General features: G+C 44.2%; 1 protein-coding gene across 1 annotated transcript; it reads right to left on the bottom strand.

The window, feature by feature from the left end:
- Positions 1–175: 175 nt before the first annotated feature.
- On the bottom strand, positions 176–14,443 carry TOP3B (DNA topoisomerase III beta). Its single transcript, XM_074159522.1, has 18 exons — positions 14,402–14,443; positions 13,892–14,062; positions 13,006–13,137; positions 12,269–12,375; positions 10,822–10,896; positions 9,683–9,879; positions 9,092–9,248; positions 7,888–8,001; positions 6,911–7,001; positions 6,444–6,598; positions 6,099–6,204; positions 4,719–4,865; positions 3,864–4,037; positions 2,934–3,062; positions 2,557–2,706; positions 2,008–2,108; positions 1,562–1,763; positions 176–700 (listed from the first exon to the last, which is right to left on the bottom strand). Exons 2-18 carry the CDS (start codon positions 13,959–13,961, stop codon positions 219–221), a joined length of 2,589 nt encoding a protein of 862 aa, XP_074015623.1. The 5' UTR covers positions 13,962–14,062; positions 14,402–14,443; the 3' UTR covers positions 176–218.
- Positions 14,444–18,508: the final 4,065 nt, after the last annotated feature.

Here is an 18,508-nt window from a genome sequence, read left to right as displayed (position 1 = left end):
ACAGCGGGGCTGCCGGAGCTCGGCCGGGGGCACAGCAGGAGGGCCAGAGGGAGAGACAAGCCCCCCCGGCACCTGCTGGGGTTCTGGGGCTGGGACGGGGCAGCCCCAATGCCTGGGAACAGCTACTTCCAACAACAGGAAAGCAGTGAAGTTCAAAATACTTTAAAATGAACTTAAACAGATTTTTATAAGAAGTTTATTTTCCTGTTGTGTGGCCATTATACAAAGTAAGCAGCCAGAGCTGCCATTTTGTCCTTGGGTTTCTTTGGATTGAGTCTTCCTCCCGGCCGCCGGCCTTTCCCCCTTCCCCGACCCTGCCTTTTCCCCTGGCCCCCGCGGTGCATGGGGTGCCTCATGGCCGCGTGCTTCAGCTCCACCAGGTCTTGAAACACAGGGTCACAAAACACACAGCCCGAATGCTGGGTCTCGTCACCGGGCAGAGGAGACTTGGCTTTGTTAAAATCGACGTCCACGAGGGCCGCGTCGCACAACTCGCAGGTCTCAGGCGACACCCGGACTTTGTGGGCGTTCTCGAAGAAGTGCACGATGACGTTGCATTTGTTGCAGGCCATCTTCCACTTGGGTCCCGAGGTGGAGTCCAGCACCAGGACGCCACTCTCGCACTCCACGCACTGCCCGATGCCCAGCATGCTGAGGGAGTGCTGGCACGTGGGGTGCGTGCACTCGTTGCAGCCCATTCCTGCCGAGAGAGAGCACAGCCGGAGCACCAGCAACCCCGCACAGAGGGAGACACGCACAATTCACAGGCACCTTAGTATTTTACAGGTTTTCTAAATCACTACAGAATGGAACCACTCCCCAAATGGCAATCTGCCTTTTCACACAGTCTCCATAATCCCTTGCTCAAAAACGTTTCTATGCAATGGCTTTCAGAATTGCCAGATGCTGTTACCGTTCAGCAGAGGCAGCGTGGACACAGTACAGGTGAAACCCCACTGCGTTTTATGTTAAATGTATGGCTCCTCACTTACTGCTATTTTACGCTTGCACTATACACTGTTAGTACAAGACATTTTATTACCATCTTTTAATAAATAAAGATTCCAAAAGGCTCCTGACACTCAGAGCTTCAAAGCACTACTTGGTAAGTTTTGGTCTCACAGTTACCAAACTAAATGCAACTTTTACCCCTTCTAGTATCCCTCGACAGCTTTTGACACCCCATCTGTCCCAGTATCAGAACACTCTCAAGAGCTGGTCTCCATCTGTAGCACTATCCACAGCAATCAAACGCCCATGCGCAACGTGCCAGAATCTCAGGGTCCTTCACTGCGTAACGAGTGTCAGGAAGGTCACCTACTGTGCATGCACGTAAATTAAATTCTTCTTTTACAAAGGAAAAAAAAAAGGATTCAGAGATGAGTTAACTGATAAATTTTGGTCAGAGAGTTTGATGTGAATATCAGGTATCTGTAATCTAATTCGAACAGCACTTTATACTAAGCAACACTGATTAAAAACTACTAAAAAGCACACAGTATAGACGGCACCTAATTTATTTCAAGTGAGGTCGATCCCTGCACGTTTACAGATTCCCTACCTTTTTTCATGTCCCTGAAGGGAGGATGGTTGTAGCAGTACGGACAGAGCGGGTAGCTCTTTCCTCTAGACCCAGACGACCACAGCACCAGCTCAAAGTCATCCAGGGGGCAACGCAGCTCCTTGTAGAGTTTAATGGTCCCGTTCTGTGGGAGACTGTAGGTGTCATCACAGTGAGAGCAGTGCAGACGGCTTGGTTTGGCCTGGAAAGAGAACACAAATCTCCAGAACAACTGCAGTGTCAATAGAGCTTCAAAACTCACAGGGAACCCCACTGTGACTGCTCTTCGGTTTGTTCCCCATGGAAAAACCCATCAGGGTCTTTGTTTTAGAAATACCCTCTGGACAACCACACTTGAATGAACCACATTCAGTAATGGAAAAGGGGGTTCTATTCAATGCCCCCCAGAAAGTGAAATTTAAATTCCAAGTATAAGGCGAATTTACCTGAATATACTTCATGAAGCGATGGCATTTCCCGCAGCGGGAAAGGGGTTTACCCGTGGCAGCTAAGGGTGAAAAAGACACTTCCATCAGCTCATCCATACCTGCGAAAGAGGTAAGCACATTTGTGTAAGAATTCTAGTTCTTAAGAGGAAATCTTGCACTAAATCATCTACAGGACCTGTGAAGAATAAGTGGAAATTAAAATATTTCATTCACAATGCTCTTCCTTGTTTAGGAAGACTTTTTAAACACACAGCGTTTTGCAGTGAGCATGCATAAGCGCACACGGGTAAGTACTTCAGCTAGTCTGAAGTTTTTGAAAGCTCACCACTACAGTCACAAAATGAATCTGAGGTAGAGTTTTGGAGCCATGATTTAGTCCATCTCCTTTTGGAGAGCAACTTAATTTGACCGGAAACTTCCAGTCCTGGAACACAATTTTCTAGTAAGCCTAAACCTCTGGTAGGAATCTAATTTACAAGTATTTTCTACTAGCATCTTTGCAACAACTAAGTAATCATAGGGAACTCAACATGTAAAAAGTTTTACCTGCAATAGAATCCACAAAATAGTGAAATTTCCTTTTGAAAATGTCAAGGGTATGCTCCAGGACCTGGTGATAATTCGCTTTACCCAGAGCTATTAAGTTGAGTTGCTTCTCCACAGCACTGCGGATGGTAGGAAGAACCAATTCTGCATCTAACAGAACACCAGAGACAACAGCAACAGAGAAACAACAATGAAAGACCAAGAAATGGGGGTAGGAAACTGTCCACTCGTAAATCGGTATCAAAATGAACAAACAAGTTTAATAACTATAGTCTTTCGAATTAGTAATACTTTCCTAGATGTGTTATTTCAGACAGAAATGCTACTCATACGATGACAACAGCCCTAGGATGGAAAGGGAAAAGCATTTAACTGACCTATTTTGTAATAACCGTGAACCAGGACAATTCCCAGGTTTGTAGGCTTTAGTCTCCGGCCGCTCTCCACCGTGACATAGTTCCGCTGGCAAATGTTGTTAATGTGGACTGGAATACTCGCGTCAGTTCCTGCCACACAAAGGAAAACAACATATCCATCCTGAGCAAAACAAAGTGTCCATCAAATTTCTGACTCCTCTGATTCTACGTCAATCTATAGTGCTCCTGAGATTGCTTAAAATTCGGATATCTTTTTACTGTTACCCAGCTTCAGTAGATAACCTCTAGTAACTCTCATGTCCTTGGCTGGTCTGAGAAGACTGAACCGTATGTTTGAACCTTAATTCTTTCATCTGTTCCAAGGAAATACTATTAGGAAAACACTTATTCTCACAATCACTTATTCTGGAGAAACACAGCGGAGTAACAGATTATGTTTGTTTGGAATGGGCAAATTTATGACAATGCATCAAAGGAAACAAGCCAGGTTTAATAATAATTTTAAAAAAAAGCAATATTTTGGTAAATTGTATAATAAGATATATAAGGGCTATTGGAGCCAGCAAAGCTGAAGCAAGCTGCATAGAGAGGAAATCATCCCTAAGAACAGGGAGATGGATTCTTCAACACAACGTCATCTCTTTCTGACAGAGAGGTGACAAGCATGTGTTAGGGAAGGAGGCTACTTTGGCCAGAAACCAGGCGTAGGGATAAGAAAGGGAAAGGAATGTTGGAGAGAGAGAATCTACTACTTGCCAAGAGGTGCTACAGGCACTGCGGTTTGCAGGGGAAAAAAGAGATTGTTACTGCACCTATGCAAACGAATACTGAAAGGTCATTACCGACAGAGACTGTTCAGAGGAGCGATTCAGACTCTCTGTGCTCTCGGTGGCTGTATTACGGGACAATGTAAGTTAAGCAAGTTCCTACCAATGCCATGCTTTTCCATCAGAGTGATAAGTTCTGCTTCTGTCAGGTAATCAGGAGGACTGGTTTGCTTTTCCAGCAATTTTATTTCACCAACTGGAAAAAGATCTCCTTTCTCACAGTGGGGAAGGCTCTCTTCTAACGGGATGCTGTGCCACGGCATAATTTCTGTGAACCCTGGAGGCAAAGAAACAAACAAACAAAAATATTGAGAGCTTATCTTCACAGCTCTCACAAGGCCAAGATAAACCTTTATAATTTTAACACGGGCCACATTATAGAGCCCAAAGTTAAGAGGCTTTTGGCCACATCATGCAGTGCAGCATCACAGGACGGTATCTCCCACTGCATTTTGTGCATGGCTTGAGTCAGTTTGATACATGAGAAAAATTAAACGCTTTCCTTGAATGAAAGCACAGTGCCAGAATGGATGGGAAAAGTTTCTTACAAAGGAAATACCAATAGTAAGTCATACTAATACAATAAGGACTATGGGGACAGCTTACCATAAAAACCTCAGTAGTGGTGCTACGGTCTTTATACAGAGGCCCAAAAAAAAAAAAAAAAATCTTTGTGTAATTTAACCCTCAAAAGGCATTTGCTGTCTGTAAAGAGACCGGTCTTCACACTAGCAAATGTGGCATTATATCTTTGAGACTACTACATGAAAAATAAGACTTTTTCTTCTGTAACTGAAGTATGGGAATGAAGACAAAGATTTGGTTATTGGTCTCGATAGCTCGAAAAAGTCTTCAAAATTGTACTTGTCCTCAACACTCCACTTTTATATCCATTCAATGTATTAATGGGGAAAAAAAATAATCTGTAGCTAACTAGTTCCTCCCCGGTTAGTCTTACCTGGTGAAGTTACCACTTTTCCGATACAGGTAAAACGTTCAGGGCCGATACTGAAAGAAATGGTGGTTTGTAGGTACTTGCAATCAGCGCTGACAGTGGCAATGAAATGCCGAGTTATATACTCATACAGCCGCCATCCATCTCCACCTGGGGATAAACAACATCTTACCCACAGAACGCAACTCCTGCAGCTCTACATTAAATCTGCACTAAAAGGTGCCAGATTTCCACACGTATCACATGAAAAACTGGTATGTAGAAGAAAGCAACATTCAAAAGTCCATCCAGTTTCCCCTCTAAAATTTCCTGCCTATAGAACCATCATGTCACACAAACACGAGCTGCGGGCAGATGCTCTTAGAGAAGGACTGCCAATTTAGCCAGCCCATTTTCCAATTTTGCAATGTGTCTGAACGAAAGGATAAAGTAGAAAACCTTTCCTTTTTTCCTTTAAAAATTAAAAAAAAAAAAAAAAAAAAAGACATATGAACGAAATAAAATGCTCTACTGCCACACCCTAATCTAAATCCTAAAGCGGGATTGTGGTAGCAACTGCCACACTGGGCAGCTTGAGGTACTGCAAGAGATCGCTCTGAAATACTACTTATTAACACTAATATAGGTTAATTTCTAAACAAAGTTTCCTTATTCACAGTCTGCAGGGAGGAAATCGAACAGTCACAAGGTTACACTGCTACCAACAACTGCTAAGTCTTAGTCCTGTGCTTTGCATGTTTCATCTTACTGTGTATATAAAGAAAAAAATCCTGCAGGGTCGTTCAGTATCCTAAACAAATACTCAAAATTTTAAAGCATTTCTTTTTCTATCAGAGATTATTTCACTGATTCACAAAAATAAAAAAGTTATTCGTTTTCTACAACAATATTAGCTATTCTTAATAAACAATACCATACATTCACTACAGTTTCTTATAACCTTAAAATCTCTTTTTGAGGGATAACAGTGTACAGAAAGTTAAATGTTAACTTTTAATTTTAAAAAAACAAACCATAGAGACGAAATTAAAATGCAGTTGAAGTTTGACTTTCCAGCACAAAAATACAATAAAATTTCAATACTTGGACGTTTCTATTCTGGGGCAAATTTCTCCTAGAGGAAGTAGGCATTAAATTGTTAAGTTGGCTGTTCCTTTTCTTTAGCAGTACCACGGTCCCCAGGACCAATTCCTGAAGAGCTGATCAGCTCTGAACTTTCCTGTCACCAGAAGTTTAAGTCAAGATAAAGTCTGTTCTCTCTTCACTTCCTGCCATCCAAACAACTGTATTTTCTGTTTGAACTCAGAGATCTTCAGGCTGGCTCCTGTACCTCAAGGAACTAATCTGCTGGCAGTGTTCCAGCACTGCTGAATTTGCCTGTACCTAATTCTGCTTCTGTTGCCGCTCGCATCGGTGTGATGGGAGGGTGGTCTCCTGCATCATGGCCTTTCCTCGGACGATTAATGCCTTCTGACAGCAACGCTTTCACCTGGGGGAAGGAAGAGAGAGCACTCGGGCTGGCTGAAGCGGGTAACAGGGCTCTCTCAGCAGGTTAGGAAACTTTTCAGATCAAATCCATAACAATACAACATCCACAAATAAAAGCAATTACAGATATTTATTATTTCTAAAGACCTATAGGTCGTAATGTATCAAGTAAGATACGTTCTAAGCCACAGACTAGAGAAGGACCTGTTAAACAGTGCAGGTATTGCTACGTGTACTCACAGTGTCTGCCCAGTAAGGATTATTGGCCTGTTGTCTCAAACACCCCTTCAAGTCAAAATTTTCTGGATAATGAGTAGTTTCTGTTCGAGGGTAGCTAATATAACCCTGAGTATAAAGACGCTCTGCTATTTGCATGGCATGTTGTGGACCCATTCCTAAGACAGGATAAGAGAAAACAAAAATCACCTACGCATCACTGTGATGATTTGTTTGCTTATCTGAAAGTATACCTTATCAAAGCATTCAAATAAATCATGGTTTGTCCTTTCCAGAAGACTTTTGTCACCTTGATCTTACCCAACATTTCACTTTTGACAAGCTTTCTAAACTTGAGGCTTCCCCCAGAATGACGTATTATATGGAGAGGAGGGTATCAAACTATATTTGATCCGACCTTGGTTATTTCATCTGAGAAGCCAAAATACTTTGTTTTAAAACAGTGTGAAAATCTGAACTTTTACACATACCTAAAGCAGCACTGGCCACTCGTAGCATTTCTACCGTGTTCAGAGCCAGTGGTCTCTGCTTCACCTTCTCTTTTTTACTCACAGATTCTACCTAGAAAATAGCATTTTCCCAGTAAAAGTTTTGAAGTTTGGTAACTGGTAAACGTTTCATTTCCACCATGCCTATCAACATGTGGCATACCTAACATTACCTGTTCTTGGCATACCTGTTTGGGTTTCTTAAAACAGTAACCACCGATATATTTTTACTTTAGGAAATCTGACTGGAGATAATTTTAATAAATTCTGAAGTTGTAGTATTAAGGTCCCTTTGTTCTATGGACCAGATTGGGTCCGTAACTAGGAATGCAGCAAGGTGGCTTATTGCTCTCCTTACTTCCCATTTATCTCAGGAGCACGTAGTTTTGCTGCTACAAGTGCTTATTCCAAGCAATGGCCCTAACTATAAGGATCTAGATTTTTAAAAGCTTCATGCAGTCTTTGAACTTTGATGGCTGTAAGCACTTAAATCCAAACATACTGTCAAACAAGTACTGAACAGAGCAGAATTAGAAGTTAATTGGCTATAATGACTGTACCATACACATGATTAAAAATTTACCTGCAGGAATATTGCCATATAAGTAATTAAATTCTGATTTATGCAATGTCTCATGCGAAATAAGAGGTCTGCTGGAGATCTGAACAGTATTTCATAGCAGGTTTAGTAATGGAGACTTCCTATCATGAGTGATGGTCATTTCCAAAGTCAATGTTAAGAAGGGGCTTCTGCTGAGGTGACCACAGCAGCATAGTATCAACTACAATGAAAAAATTTCTTGCCTTTTATTCTCATTAACTTGAATGCAGTAAAAAACAAGATACAGATATTGTACATCCTTCTTTAATAAAAAAACCAACATGCATCAAAGGAATTATTAAATGGTATTTCCTTTATATGAAATACGGCTCTACTGACATTCAGTAAATATTCCTACCTTTGCTTCTTTGGCTGTCTTTGTTATATTCAGGAACATTTGAGCAATCTCACGATCAAACACCCGCACTCTGTCCCAATCCAAAGTGAGAGAACTTTCTTTTTCAGGGTTCACCTAGTGGACACACAAAAAACCAAACCAAAACAAAAAGTCCCCACTACCTCTATTACTGGAAGTGTGAGAATGCACATTTTCAAAAATAACCCAGCAAGCAAATCCTAGTACTACCTGTCCCAGGCCACAGTGCTCCAAACCTGCAGCTGCACTCGGTTTCACAGGGCTTTGGAGAAAGAGGGAGCACTTTTGAGTTCTGGGACCAGGGGAACGACTGGAATTATTCCTGCAGTTAACTGAAATACTATTCTTATTTTTCATGCCGGGAGCAGTAAAGGCTGAAATGGGCAGAAATTCAAAAGTTTACCATTTTGATTTAGAAAAGTTAATAATTTGTATTAAACTGTAACGAGATCATGATTTAAGTCCTACGTACAAAAATAAATATGAAGCAACCAGTATGAGAGCACAAAACTCTCTGAAAATATTTCTAGCACAACACACAAGACACATCAGAAAACAGATGGCAACAGACACCAGATTTCTTTTTTTTTTTTTTTTTAATCTAAAAATGGCAACTTTTTACCCATCTACCCCTTATTTGTTTAAAAAACCCTTGTGATCACAAGCAGCAAAACCATGTTGGTTTGCTCTCAGAGCCTGGGCAGCAGCAAGGCTATAAAACTGCTATAAGCTGCCAAAGTATTCAGAGGACTCAACTGCCAATTAACACAATAAGCATTTTATTTGCCTTAAAATTCCAATAGTGAGCAATGCCAATGTTTGTTGGCAGCCTAATTAATTCCTGCATTCAAATTAACAACACAATAAGCCCAAGGACCCCAGGGAACAAAACCAACCCATTTTAAGTAGTCTTTTTGGCTGAGTCCAAGCTTAGATGGTTAGCACTGAAGAATTCTTGTAAGCAGCAAACAATAACCACTTTAATACAAACCTGACATCCTGGAATCTGTTCTACAGAGACTGCTGACACACATGTGAACTGAACGAGAACACATGAGTAAATTGTAGGCTTTGTGAATTCTTGTCAACAGCTACAAATTTATGAATGAACAAAATGAAAATATAAGTGCATTTCATTGGTAAAAATACACGTTCCTCATATACAAACAAGTAACGTAGAACTTACTTTAGCTTGCAGCACCCAGTAAGTCTCAGGCTTAAATGACTGGATTTTGTCATGCCTTTCAACACAGAATCCAAGTGTTGGGGTCTGACACGGCCCAAAGGAGATGAGAGAGCTGTCTAAATTCCCATATTTCCCCTGAAAATATTTAGTCTGAAACCTAAAAAAGGAAAAAAAAAAAGAGCAAGGAATAAGTACATTAATATCCTTGTTCCCATGAAAAACAAAAGTTTTCTTTAACTTATACACACAAATATGAGTAACCTACTAAAACATTCAGGTGTTAGGAAAAGAGCATTCTGAGAAACACGGTCTCTTAAAGCAAATTAAGTCATAATTACTTTGCCTCCCAGAATCCTGTTTATTCCCAAAGAAAAGTGTGAGATAAAATAAGAACATAGAATAACTGCTGATAGTACTTTACCTAGGCTCAGTGAAAGCCATAACACAGTTTTTTATCTCTTTTTATTTGTCTGTGTGTAAAACAGTTAGCTTTGGTGAGCAGAATTAGCCACTAGAGTTCCAACGCACATTTTGTGGACAGAGCAGTATTCCCGAACCTTTCGTAAAGCTGTCTATAACCTATGCTGTCACCTTGTAAACGCACAGCCAATTCTAAGATCCAGCTCCTGACGGGCATCCACTGAAAGAGCTTCATTGCGATTGGGCTCTCCCAAGTGATTCATGGCATTGCAGATGTCTGTGTCAGTAATAGAGCTGAATTTAGCTCTATAAATTGTCCTTTCGGTGCCACGAGGCTTGTTCATAACAGGAAGAACAGCATCAAGAACCTGATGAAGATCAGAAGCATATTTTAACAGTAATTGGAAGGTAAGGGCTTAAGTCAGTTTTTCTCTCTAAAGAACAAACCACACCATTCTCACATAACATTTGCTGATACGAACTACATTCTGAATTCAGTAAGGTGTCACACCAATACACTAAGCGGTAAGCAAGAGCAGCATTTGTCTGTCCACTCAGAACTGTATTAAGAATTAGCAAAACCGAAGGACTTACTTATTAAACAGCAACTGGTGGAAGGGAAACACTACTCTTTGCTAAGCGCAAAGAAATTCACCAATGCAGCTGCAGCATCTTTTGGTGAACACATACCAGTTTCTATCTAGGTTTCTTCTACAGATTGGCAGGGCCCAGTTATGATACGGTGCTATTTAAAGAACAATTACTTGATAAAATGTCTTCTTTAAAAAAAAAAAAAAAATACTCTTCATGTTGACATGTAGACTTCTGGAAATAGGATGTTAAAAAAAATAATCTTCGCACACCAAAGTTTTAGATCTCTACCTTTTGTGTGCAAAGTCCACATTCCTGCGGTGAGCCTACAGTGAAAAGGGGCCTCTGTGCTCAGAAGAGTCCAAGTGCTTAATGAACAAAAGATAATAGAGGTGATCAAGTTCTGTAAGGACAGCAAAATAATTACTCCAGCTGTGAAATACAGACCAATTCTCAAAGCACTGGAATGTTCAAACATTTAAGATACCTTATTGATCACCTCAGATGAGCAACAGCTATGAAATTGATTTATACTCTTTAACTGACACATTAGGAGTTCAAAAGCACATCCGTTTTTCCGCCAAGGGCCTCCATGCCTTTAAGAAGTTTATTCAACTTAGTTTGAATTTTACTGTATATCTATAAAATAATATGCCGATAGTACTGTATGTCACAGACAACTATTACTGTATTGTATGTCTTAAAAATGGAAATCTTACTTCAAAACAGATGTTTTCTCCTTCCTTATCACAATCCAACCACAAGACAATACAATCACAGCCTCTTCCCTCCACCTGTGAGAAAAAATAGCACAGTTCTTCAGCAAGTCAGAAAAAGACCTACCTCCTCACTAACTGTATACTTTTTGTTTCTGTTTTAAAGTACTAGAGGTAATTTCTTTGGTGCAAAAACGATTGGAAGACTATAGCAGAAGTGACAAGAAGTGTGCATGTACTTAAAGAGTGGTTGAAGAGAGAAGCGAGCTGTGCTTCGTGGGACCAGCACTCTGCCTACAAGACGCTTTTCTGCAGGACCTGAAAAAAATCAGCATAACTTTCCAATGACAGAAGTCTCCTGAGAGTGCCACAGTCTGTGTGCAGCCTTGGGCACAGCCCCTTCCCCTTCCTGTGACTAAATTTCCACATCATTAAAAAAACCAACCAAACAAACAAACAAAAAAAACCCCAACAAAACAAAAACAGAAACACTTTCCCAGTTCACAAACATATCACAAAGTCTAAATTCATCTGACAAAAATTAGTCTTACGCCACATATACTTGCCTTTCAGAAAGGATTATTTTGTAAAAGCAACCAAACTACTGTTTTCCTCTGATGGGCGCATGTGAAGAGTGAACAATAACCACCATAGACTTATTTTAAAGAAAGCATTTACAAGCTATGCCTTGCACTTGCTGTTAGAAGCAAAACACGCATCCAATGCTCCAATTTTGAGAAGCAGGATATTGACAGTCAAAAAACTCAGAAGGCAATGGCAACAGTGAGTTCAACAAGGCAAAGACACTGTAAGAATCAGTAAAATTAATAAGAGATCCAACCTTGACAAAAAGCTGCTTCCCGCAGGGAAGAAAATCCTTGTTTAGGAACATAATAATTTCTCTTCAACCCGAGAAGAGCTCTAGTGTGGCATATTGCCAAACACTGCCCACTTTTGGGAAGCAGGTGAGCAGACCTACAAAATCAAACATTCAACAACCTGCACCATGAGAACGCACACTCAGATGGCTCCTCTGCCTCAGCAAATGGTCAGGCATTACCCTCAAACAAAAAACTATCTGTGGTGAAGACATTCTCCGTGAAGATAACTGACCCATTCTAAAGAGCTGAAAGAGGGTTATACTTCTGGTTCTTACGTAAAACTAACTAACCCGTAAGAATATATTATTTGTTTTAAAAGCAAAGCTAATTCATAGCAAAATGCTAGACTGCTCTTTCAAATTTATTACTAATTTTTATTGCTTTCCAGAATGCCAGAATAATTTCACTTATTTTTCTTGACAGGATAAAAATAGGTCTCATTGCTTCCTCCAACAGAGGAAGAATAGAAACAAGGAATCCTTGAGATGAAATATGCTCCAGATGAAATAAAGAAAAATAATGCCAAGGAGAAAAAAAAGATACTTCTCAGATCTCGTAAGAAAGAATACCTGTAAGAACTTCACCATGGTCAGTTTGGGATTAGCTTCTTTCTTTTCTGTGGGAGCTTTGCTAAAAAGTTCTGCTGGATCCACTTTATCCCAGCTGTTGTATTTTCCTGAAAAGCAGAAGTGTATTAAATAGAGCTCTAAATATACATAAAAACAAACAAACAAAAAAAAACAGCAAACAACATTACTTTGGAAAACACTTGGCTTTCAAGATTTGTGTTGGAAACCTCCCTACTCTAACACATCTTGCTTTACTGTACATCAAGGGACCCCTCAGCATCACGTGAATTGTAGCTATACTAAATACTGCACACCTTTCAGAAACACGAGCTATTGAAAGACCTTCTCTCTGTACAATTAGTCGATCAGGGGAAGGGGAGGGAGCTATTTTTCTTTGTTTTCACAGTGCACACGTAATGTGCACATTGCGCTCTGTTTTACTGTTCACTGGTTATGGCCAGGTCACAGGCTGGCAAACTGAGCCATCAACCCTCATTCTCCAGGGACGTAATTCAGCACACGTGGGACATGCACAAGTGGCACATGGGCGTGTAAGAGGTCAGCAGAGAACTAGAAACAAAAATCAAGAACTGCTGACCACAAGTCATCTTTTCATCCTCCTTTTCTCCCTAATTCTAACATTCTCCCTGAGTTATTTACACAATGGATACTTCCCTATCAGAAGTCCCTCACGGTCCTACAACCTGTATCAGTTAAAACATTTCATGAACAAATACCTATGAAATCCAAAGTCATGACATGGCCACACACAGATGTCATCTTGAAATGGGCACTCTGTCCTATAAACGATCCAGTGTACTCATGCACAGAGCACGCGCCATTCAGTCCCTTGCGAGAGGACATGTTTCCTGTGAAAATAAGATCATAAATATTAACAGGATAAAAAAAAAAATTGAAATAAGTTACTTTGTACGAAATGGTATCCCCCTTTTCTTAGATCTTACAGCTAGAGTCTTCCTGATCACAAAATTCTACTCATTGATCAAGTTTTTATTTTGGTTAATTATCACTTCAGACCATTTTTAAAGCATATTTCATTTTCAATTGAGACTATCCACTATCTCCTCCATCCTCTCCCTCCTGCCAAGAAACCCTTACAAAAATACAGCTGGTTTTAGAGAACAGTACAGTTATAATCAACTCATTCTGTTTTCCACATTATTTATAAAATATTTACTATTGCTTCAAAAATCTCAGAACAGCAACTTACTACTTGATTGGCACTTTCTAGAAACCAGATGCACTAACACACACTCCGGCTGCATAAAATATCAAACCCAGATTCCTTTATTCTCAAACTGAATAAGCACCAGCACATAAAAATTAACAGAATGTGAAGGGCCACCCAATTCTTCTACGAACCACAGCCTGTCCTAAGCCACCATTCCCAGGTGGCAGCAGCCCTAAGACAACCAAGGAACTGACCAGGGTGTTTCTCAGCCTCAATTCATCTACAGCAAAACCTGGTAACCTTCGTGACACGCAGTTTCCCCCTACACAACACGCATCCCTTCAGTTGGGCTGTGCGTTCCAGAGCACTCCCACTCTGCCGCTGGCAGAACGACATGCAGAAGGACTGAACCAACATGCTGTCTTTCCTACCCCTTGAGAGGATCTTGGCGATGGACTGAGCCAGAGAAGGCTTCTCCGCAACCATTAAAATAGTCTTCATTTTCGGCTGATGAGACACAAGCTGTCAGGGGGCTTAACGGGGGGGTCTGGGTCCCCCGGAGAGGATGGCACGCAGCTCGTGAGCGAGCGCCGGGCCTCAGCCTGAAGAGAGGGAGCGCAAACCAGGTTTACTGCAAAGCCAAACAACCGTGGGACCCAGACAGGCAGGGGCAGGCCCTGCCGCTCCCCGCGGGCAGGGAGGAGCGCAGCGGGGCGGGGGGCGGCCGGGGCACCGCTCCCACCCGAGCCCCCAGTGACAGCCGGGGCCTGACGGCTGAGAGAGAGACCGCGGGGAGCCGCGCCGCCGCCCGTCTCAGCGCTCCCGGAGGGGCTCGGGAGCCGCCCGCCGCACTGGGGGGATGAGGGGGGAAGAGAGGGGAGGAGCGGGGAGGAAGGCCCCTATCCCCGGCCGGGCCCGCCGCGCTCCGCTCCGCGCCTCACCTCAGCAGGCGGCCATGGCCACCGCTTGCGCTTCCGGGTCACGGCGCCGGAAGGCGCGCGCCGCCCGCCGCCGTCCCGGCCCCGCCCCTCCGCGGGGAGCGCGCGGCGCCCCCTGGCGGCGCGGAGGAGCGGCGGCGCCGCGAGGCGGCCGGGCCGCGGCGGGGCCGAGGCTGAGCGCGGGGATCGGGGTTGGACACGGAACCGGACACGAGGGCGGCATAACGGGACACAGGAACGCCAGGAAAACGTGCCGCCGCCGGCCGCGCACCCGCCTCTCTTCAGGCTCGGGCCCGTCGCTATCGAGTGCGCGCAAATCAGACATCTTCAAACTTCCCCGAGCAAACCCCTTCACGCGAACTGTGTCTGCGCCCCCCGGGACACCCCGGGCACACCGGGACCCAGCCCCTCCTCTCCATAGACTCAAACCCTGCAAACAGCCAGAAGCGTGCCCCAGGAGCGCCCGGCCCCCGGCACCCAGCTGGGGTGGCGGAAATAATAGTCATGTTTTGAATGATCGTGAATTTGTATCAAATTCCTGAAAAACCCCTCACAGTTGGACGCCGATTTCCCCCTCGGAAGGACCCGAGGGGCAGGACAGCAGGAGGGCAAGGGCCGAGGCGCGGTGTCCCTGGGGGGAGAAGGGCCCCCCGGCCTGGGCCTGCCCATGGCTGCCACCCCCGGGACGCCGGGCCCCGCCGGGGGGGATCTGTCACAGAATCGGGGCAGGTTCCCACCTCGCCTGCCGCCTCCTCCTCTTCCACCCGTCCAGAATGTTTCTGCCAAGGGAAGCGCTGAAGAGGGAAGCCCCAAGTCGATGGGTTTTCATAAGGCCTTTGTGGAGCAGCTCTCCTCTCCGTTTGTACCCCGTGGGGTGCATCGATCGTTGCCAAGGTTTATAGCACTTCTTTTCCAAGAGCTGCTACGTACGTACAGACCTGAAGAGAAGAGATTGGGAAGCAGCCAGGATCAGGATGTACATCAGCCTCACGCTGTCTGGAATAAAAAGGAACTAATTCACCTTCAATTAGATTATTAAGCAATTAATAGATATTAGAGGTACCAGTGAAAGAAAAATCAAAACAAACCCAGGGCTTTTAATTCTTTGGCAATACTGAAGTTAGAACTTGTTAAAACAAATGTGTTCTGCTGTTTCAGTGCCTCGTTCCCTTTGACATCTGGGGAACATCTGGAACAATCAGGATGCAAGTTAAAACCAAGTCTTCAGATACGTCAGATACATATTTTTCAATTTCCTCTGGTAAAAGCCCTCTACAAAATCCAGCGTTTCTTTTCTTTTCGAGTGTGCGATGTAACATGCAAATTCCCACTCGCACGTACCTGCGGAAGCACAGTCAGGTCTCTTGGACACAGAGGGGAGGGACTGTGGGCTCCCCGAGTCCCCGCGTGCTGGTACGGACGCGTCCAAGGCAGGTTCATTGGGCCACACAGATTTTCCCAGCCTGAAGGGACCCCCGTGTGCCCAACAGCCCACCTACGCCAGCCCTCCTTGACCTAATCCGCGGGGTGCATTGGGTCACGATAGTCGCTTCCAAGCGCTCACAACCAGGAGAGGGCAGTTTTGGGAAGCCCTTTGCACTTTGGAAAGCCTCACCCCATTTCTAACCCTCCAGCGTGGAGCCGCGTCAGTCCCACAGCTGCCAAAGGGACCAGGTCACCCATCTGGGCTGGGGACAGGGGCTCCGCAGCCCTACAAGGCAGGTTTGGCGTGGCTCCTGGGCCGGGGCCGGTGCTGGCCACCGCAGAGCACAGCCACTGTGGGGGTCCCTGTGCCAGGAGGCAGGAGCTCACAATAGCGCTTGGCAGAGACACGAGTTTTACCCCGTTGCCATCACTTTCTCTAGCACGCCACTGGGCTGCATCTTGGGATGTTGTAAGTTCACTTTGCTCCACGTTGCATCGTATTTTCCCCAGGAATTGGCTCCCGCCCGCTGTCACAGCCCCGGAGAACCAGGCTCCCACTATGACCTCCTCTTATAGGGCTCTTCTCCTCCGCGTGTTACTGCTATTTCAGGTTCCGCCACCCTTTCTTTAGAAGCACTTCTCACCACACTGAGGAGTCTCCAAAAATTTATCTTCCCTGACCCCACCATCCCTGTGGCGAGCACCCTGGTCTGGGAGGCTCTGTGTTCCCACCGGGAGAAGCTCCGGGGGAAACAGGCCGTGTTTGCCAAGACTCCAGTTACCCACGGCGCTGGGGCAGGCTTCAGCCAGGGCTGCTGGCACACCCCTCCCGTACTTTTTTCGGCTCTGGACGGTGTTTCTTCATTTTAATTCTGAAGAGCTGAAGGCCATAAACACAGCGCCCTAGCTGTATGAGTGGGGCAGAATAATAAAAAAACAAAGCAAATAGCCTCTCCTGTGGTTTTCTCAGAGAAAACCAGGTTTTGTTTCTAGCTTTCCATCATTAGCTAGATCTTGTTTTACACTGGCTTGGGAAGCCTATCAAATTAAAAACGCTACAGCTCTGGGTCGTACACTTTGCCCACCAAGGACATTTCGACCTCGCTGGTCCTGCTGCCTGTGGAGTCCCAAGTTTTCCAACACCGTTTACCCGCCGGGGCGTTTCAGTGGATGGTTATTTAAGCAGCCAAAGCTCTCATGAGATGTCCGTGTGTCCTCTCCAGCAGATGAGCGTGTGCAGTGGTTGGAGCCTTGGACCTCCTCGTTCCAGCAGTGACTCACTGTTGGTGAGTAAGGCCTCGGTGCCTCCTCTCACCTCCAGCACTCAAGTGGCAACTTCCCTCTTCAGGGACGTTTTACAGATCTGTACACGTAGAGCCCATTTTAAGAGCAAGATAGAAAAAACTATACAGAAATATAAACTGTTGTAGGGAGCGTGATCATTCCTCCTTCATTTCCCTGGGCTCATTCTTGACCTTAGAGTAACTTTTTCCTGTTTGTTTCCAAACACACTTGAAAAGATTGCCATGAAATTAATAAGTATTGACAGGGGGATCAGGCAGGCAGGAACACATCTGGAAGGATGCCACAGACACTAGAAATGATGAAAATGCAGGTCAAATTATTAAAATAGTTTTTCTTTTTTTTCTTTTTTTCTTTTTTTTTAAACTAAATAAGAAGTACGAGGCCACAAAAATGTGTCTGAAATCTTGACTACAAATCTGGGCTCCAGATACTGCAGTGCTGGGAAGCAGGAGTCTACCACAGACAGAGCAACAGCAGCACTTGAGGGGTTTTGTGCTGCAGTGAAAGTGATGCTTGTGCCCCTTATAAGAAATTAAAAAAATTAAACTTTGAATAATAGAAGGGAGAAGAGGGTGAATGCTGACAAAACAGGATATTGTTAGCTGCTGGGACATACACACACACATGACATACCATTGGCTCTTGACTCTGTTTTCCCCTGAAGTAGTACCCTTTCTTTTAAAAGGAAAATGCAAAAGTTGACAGATAACCAAAGCTCTGCGTTAGGGAACACCAGGCTTCAGTCCATACATATCCAATGTACATCTGCCAATTCGGGCAGTACTGCTTGGAAACAAAGGATCACCTACGAAAATGGGGGGGGGAAGTATCAGAATAAAGAGACTGTGAAGTTAAAGTGCCCGTTTTGCACTATGCAGTGTTTCTTCTCACTTTAAGGCCACCTTAAATTGAAAGAGAGACGTGGAAGGAATCTGTGTGAATGGGAGTGGATCCATGGGGATGGAAGGAGAGAAACCAAACACATGCATTTTTTTCAGGTTTGGCCTTGCACCGCTATGTAATCCAGCCCATCTTTGGAATTGACAATAATCCATAATCCAGGTAGGACAACACAGCCCCTCTCCAAATGCAGCCTGTGATAAGAAACGAACAAAAAAAAATCCCCAAAAGCAGAAAGAAACCCAAAGGCAACATGATGGTGACCATTTGAACCGCTTGTCCCCATGCGTATGTAAGTGTAGGGCAGACCCACGGGTACGGCTGGAGGAGGCACACACCTCAGCAGCTTTCATGGCGTTACTTGCAAATTCACAGCGATTTAGACGCAGCCACACAAGGTCGCAGCCTCCACGCAGGCAGCTGAGAGCCAGGCACTGCCGCCCGCGCGGGAGCCTGTCTGAGCAGAGGGATCTGCACCGG

This window comes from Numenius arquata, chromosome 16 (genome assembly GCF_964106895.1).
Source record: "Numenius arquata chromosome 16, bNumArq3.hap1.1, whole genome shotgun sequence".
NCBI classification, from domain to species: Eukaryota; Metazoa; Chordata; class Aves; order Charadriiformes; family Scolopacidae; genus Numenius; species Numenius arquata.
This window is presented reverse-complemented; position numbering and strand designations above follow the sequence as displayed.

Coding starts and splice junctions, on each gene's coding strand:
- TOP3B (XM_074159522.1), bottom strand. CDS start 13,961: ATGAAGACTATTTTAATGGTTGCGGAGAAGCCTTCTCTGGCTCAGTCC. Junction 4,866..6,098: donor GGCAACAGAAGCAGAATTAG/GTACAGGCAAAT, acceptor GTTTATCCCCAG/GTGGAGATGGATGGCGGCTG. Junction 2,707..2,933: donor TCACGGTTATTACAAAATAG/GTCAGTTAAATG, acceptor GTGTTCTGTTAG/ATGCAGAATTGGTTCTTCCT.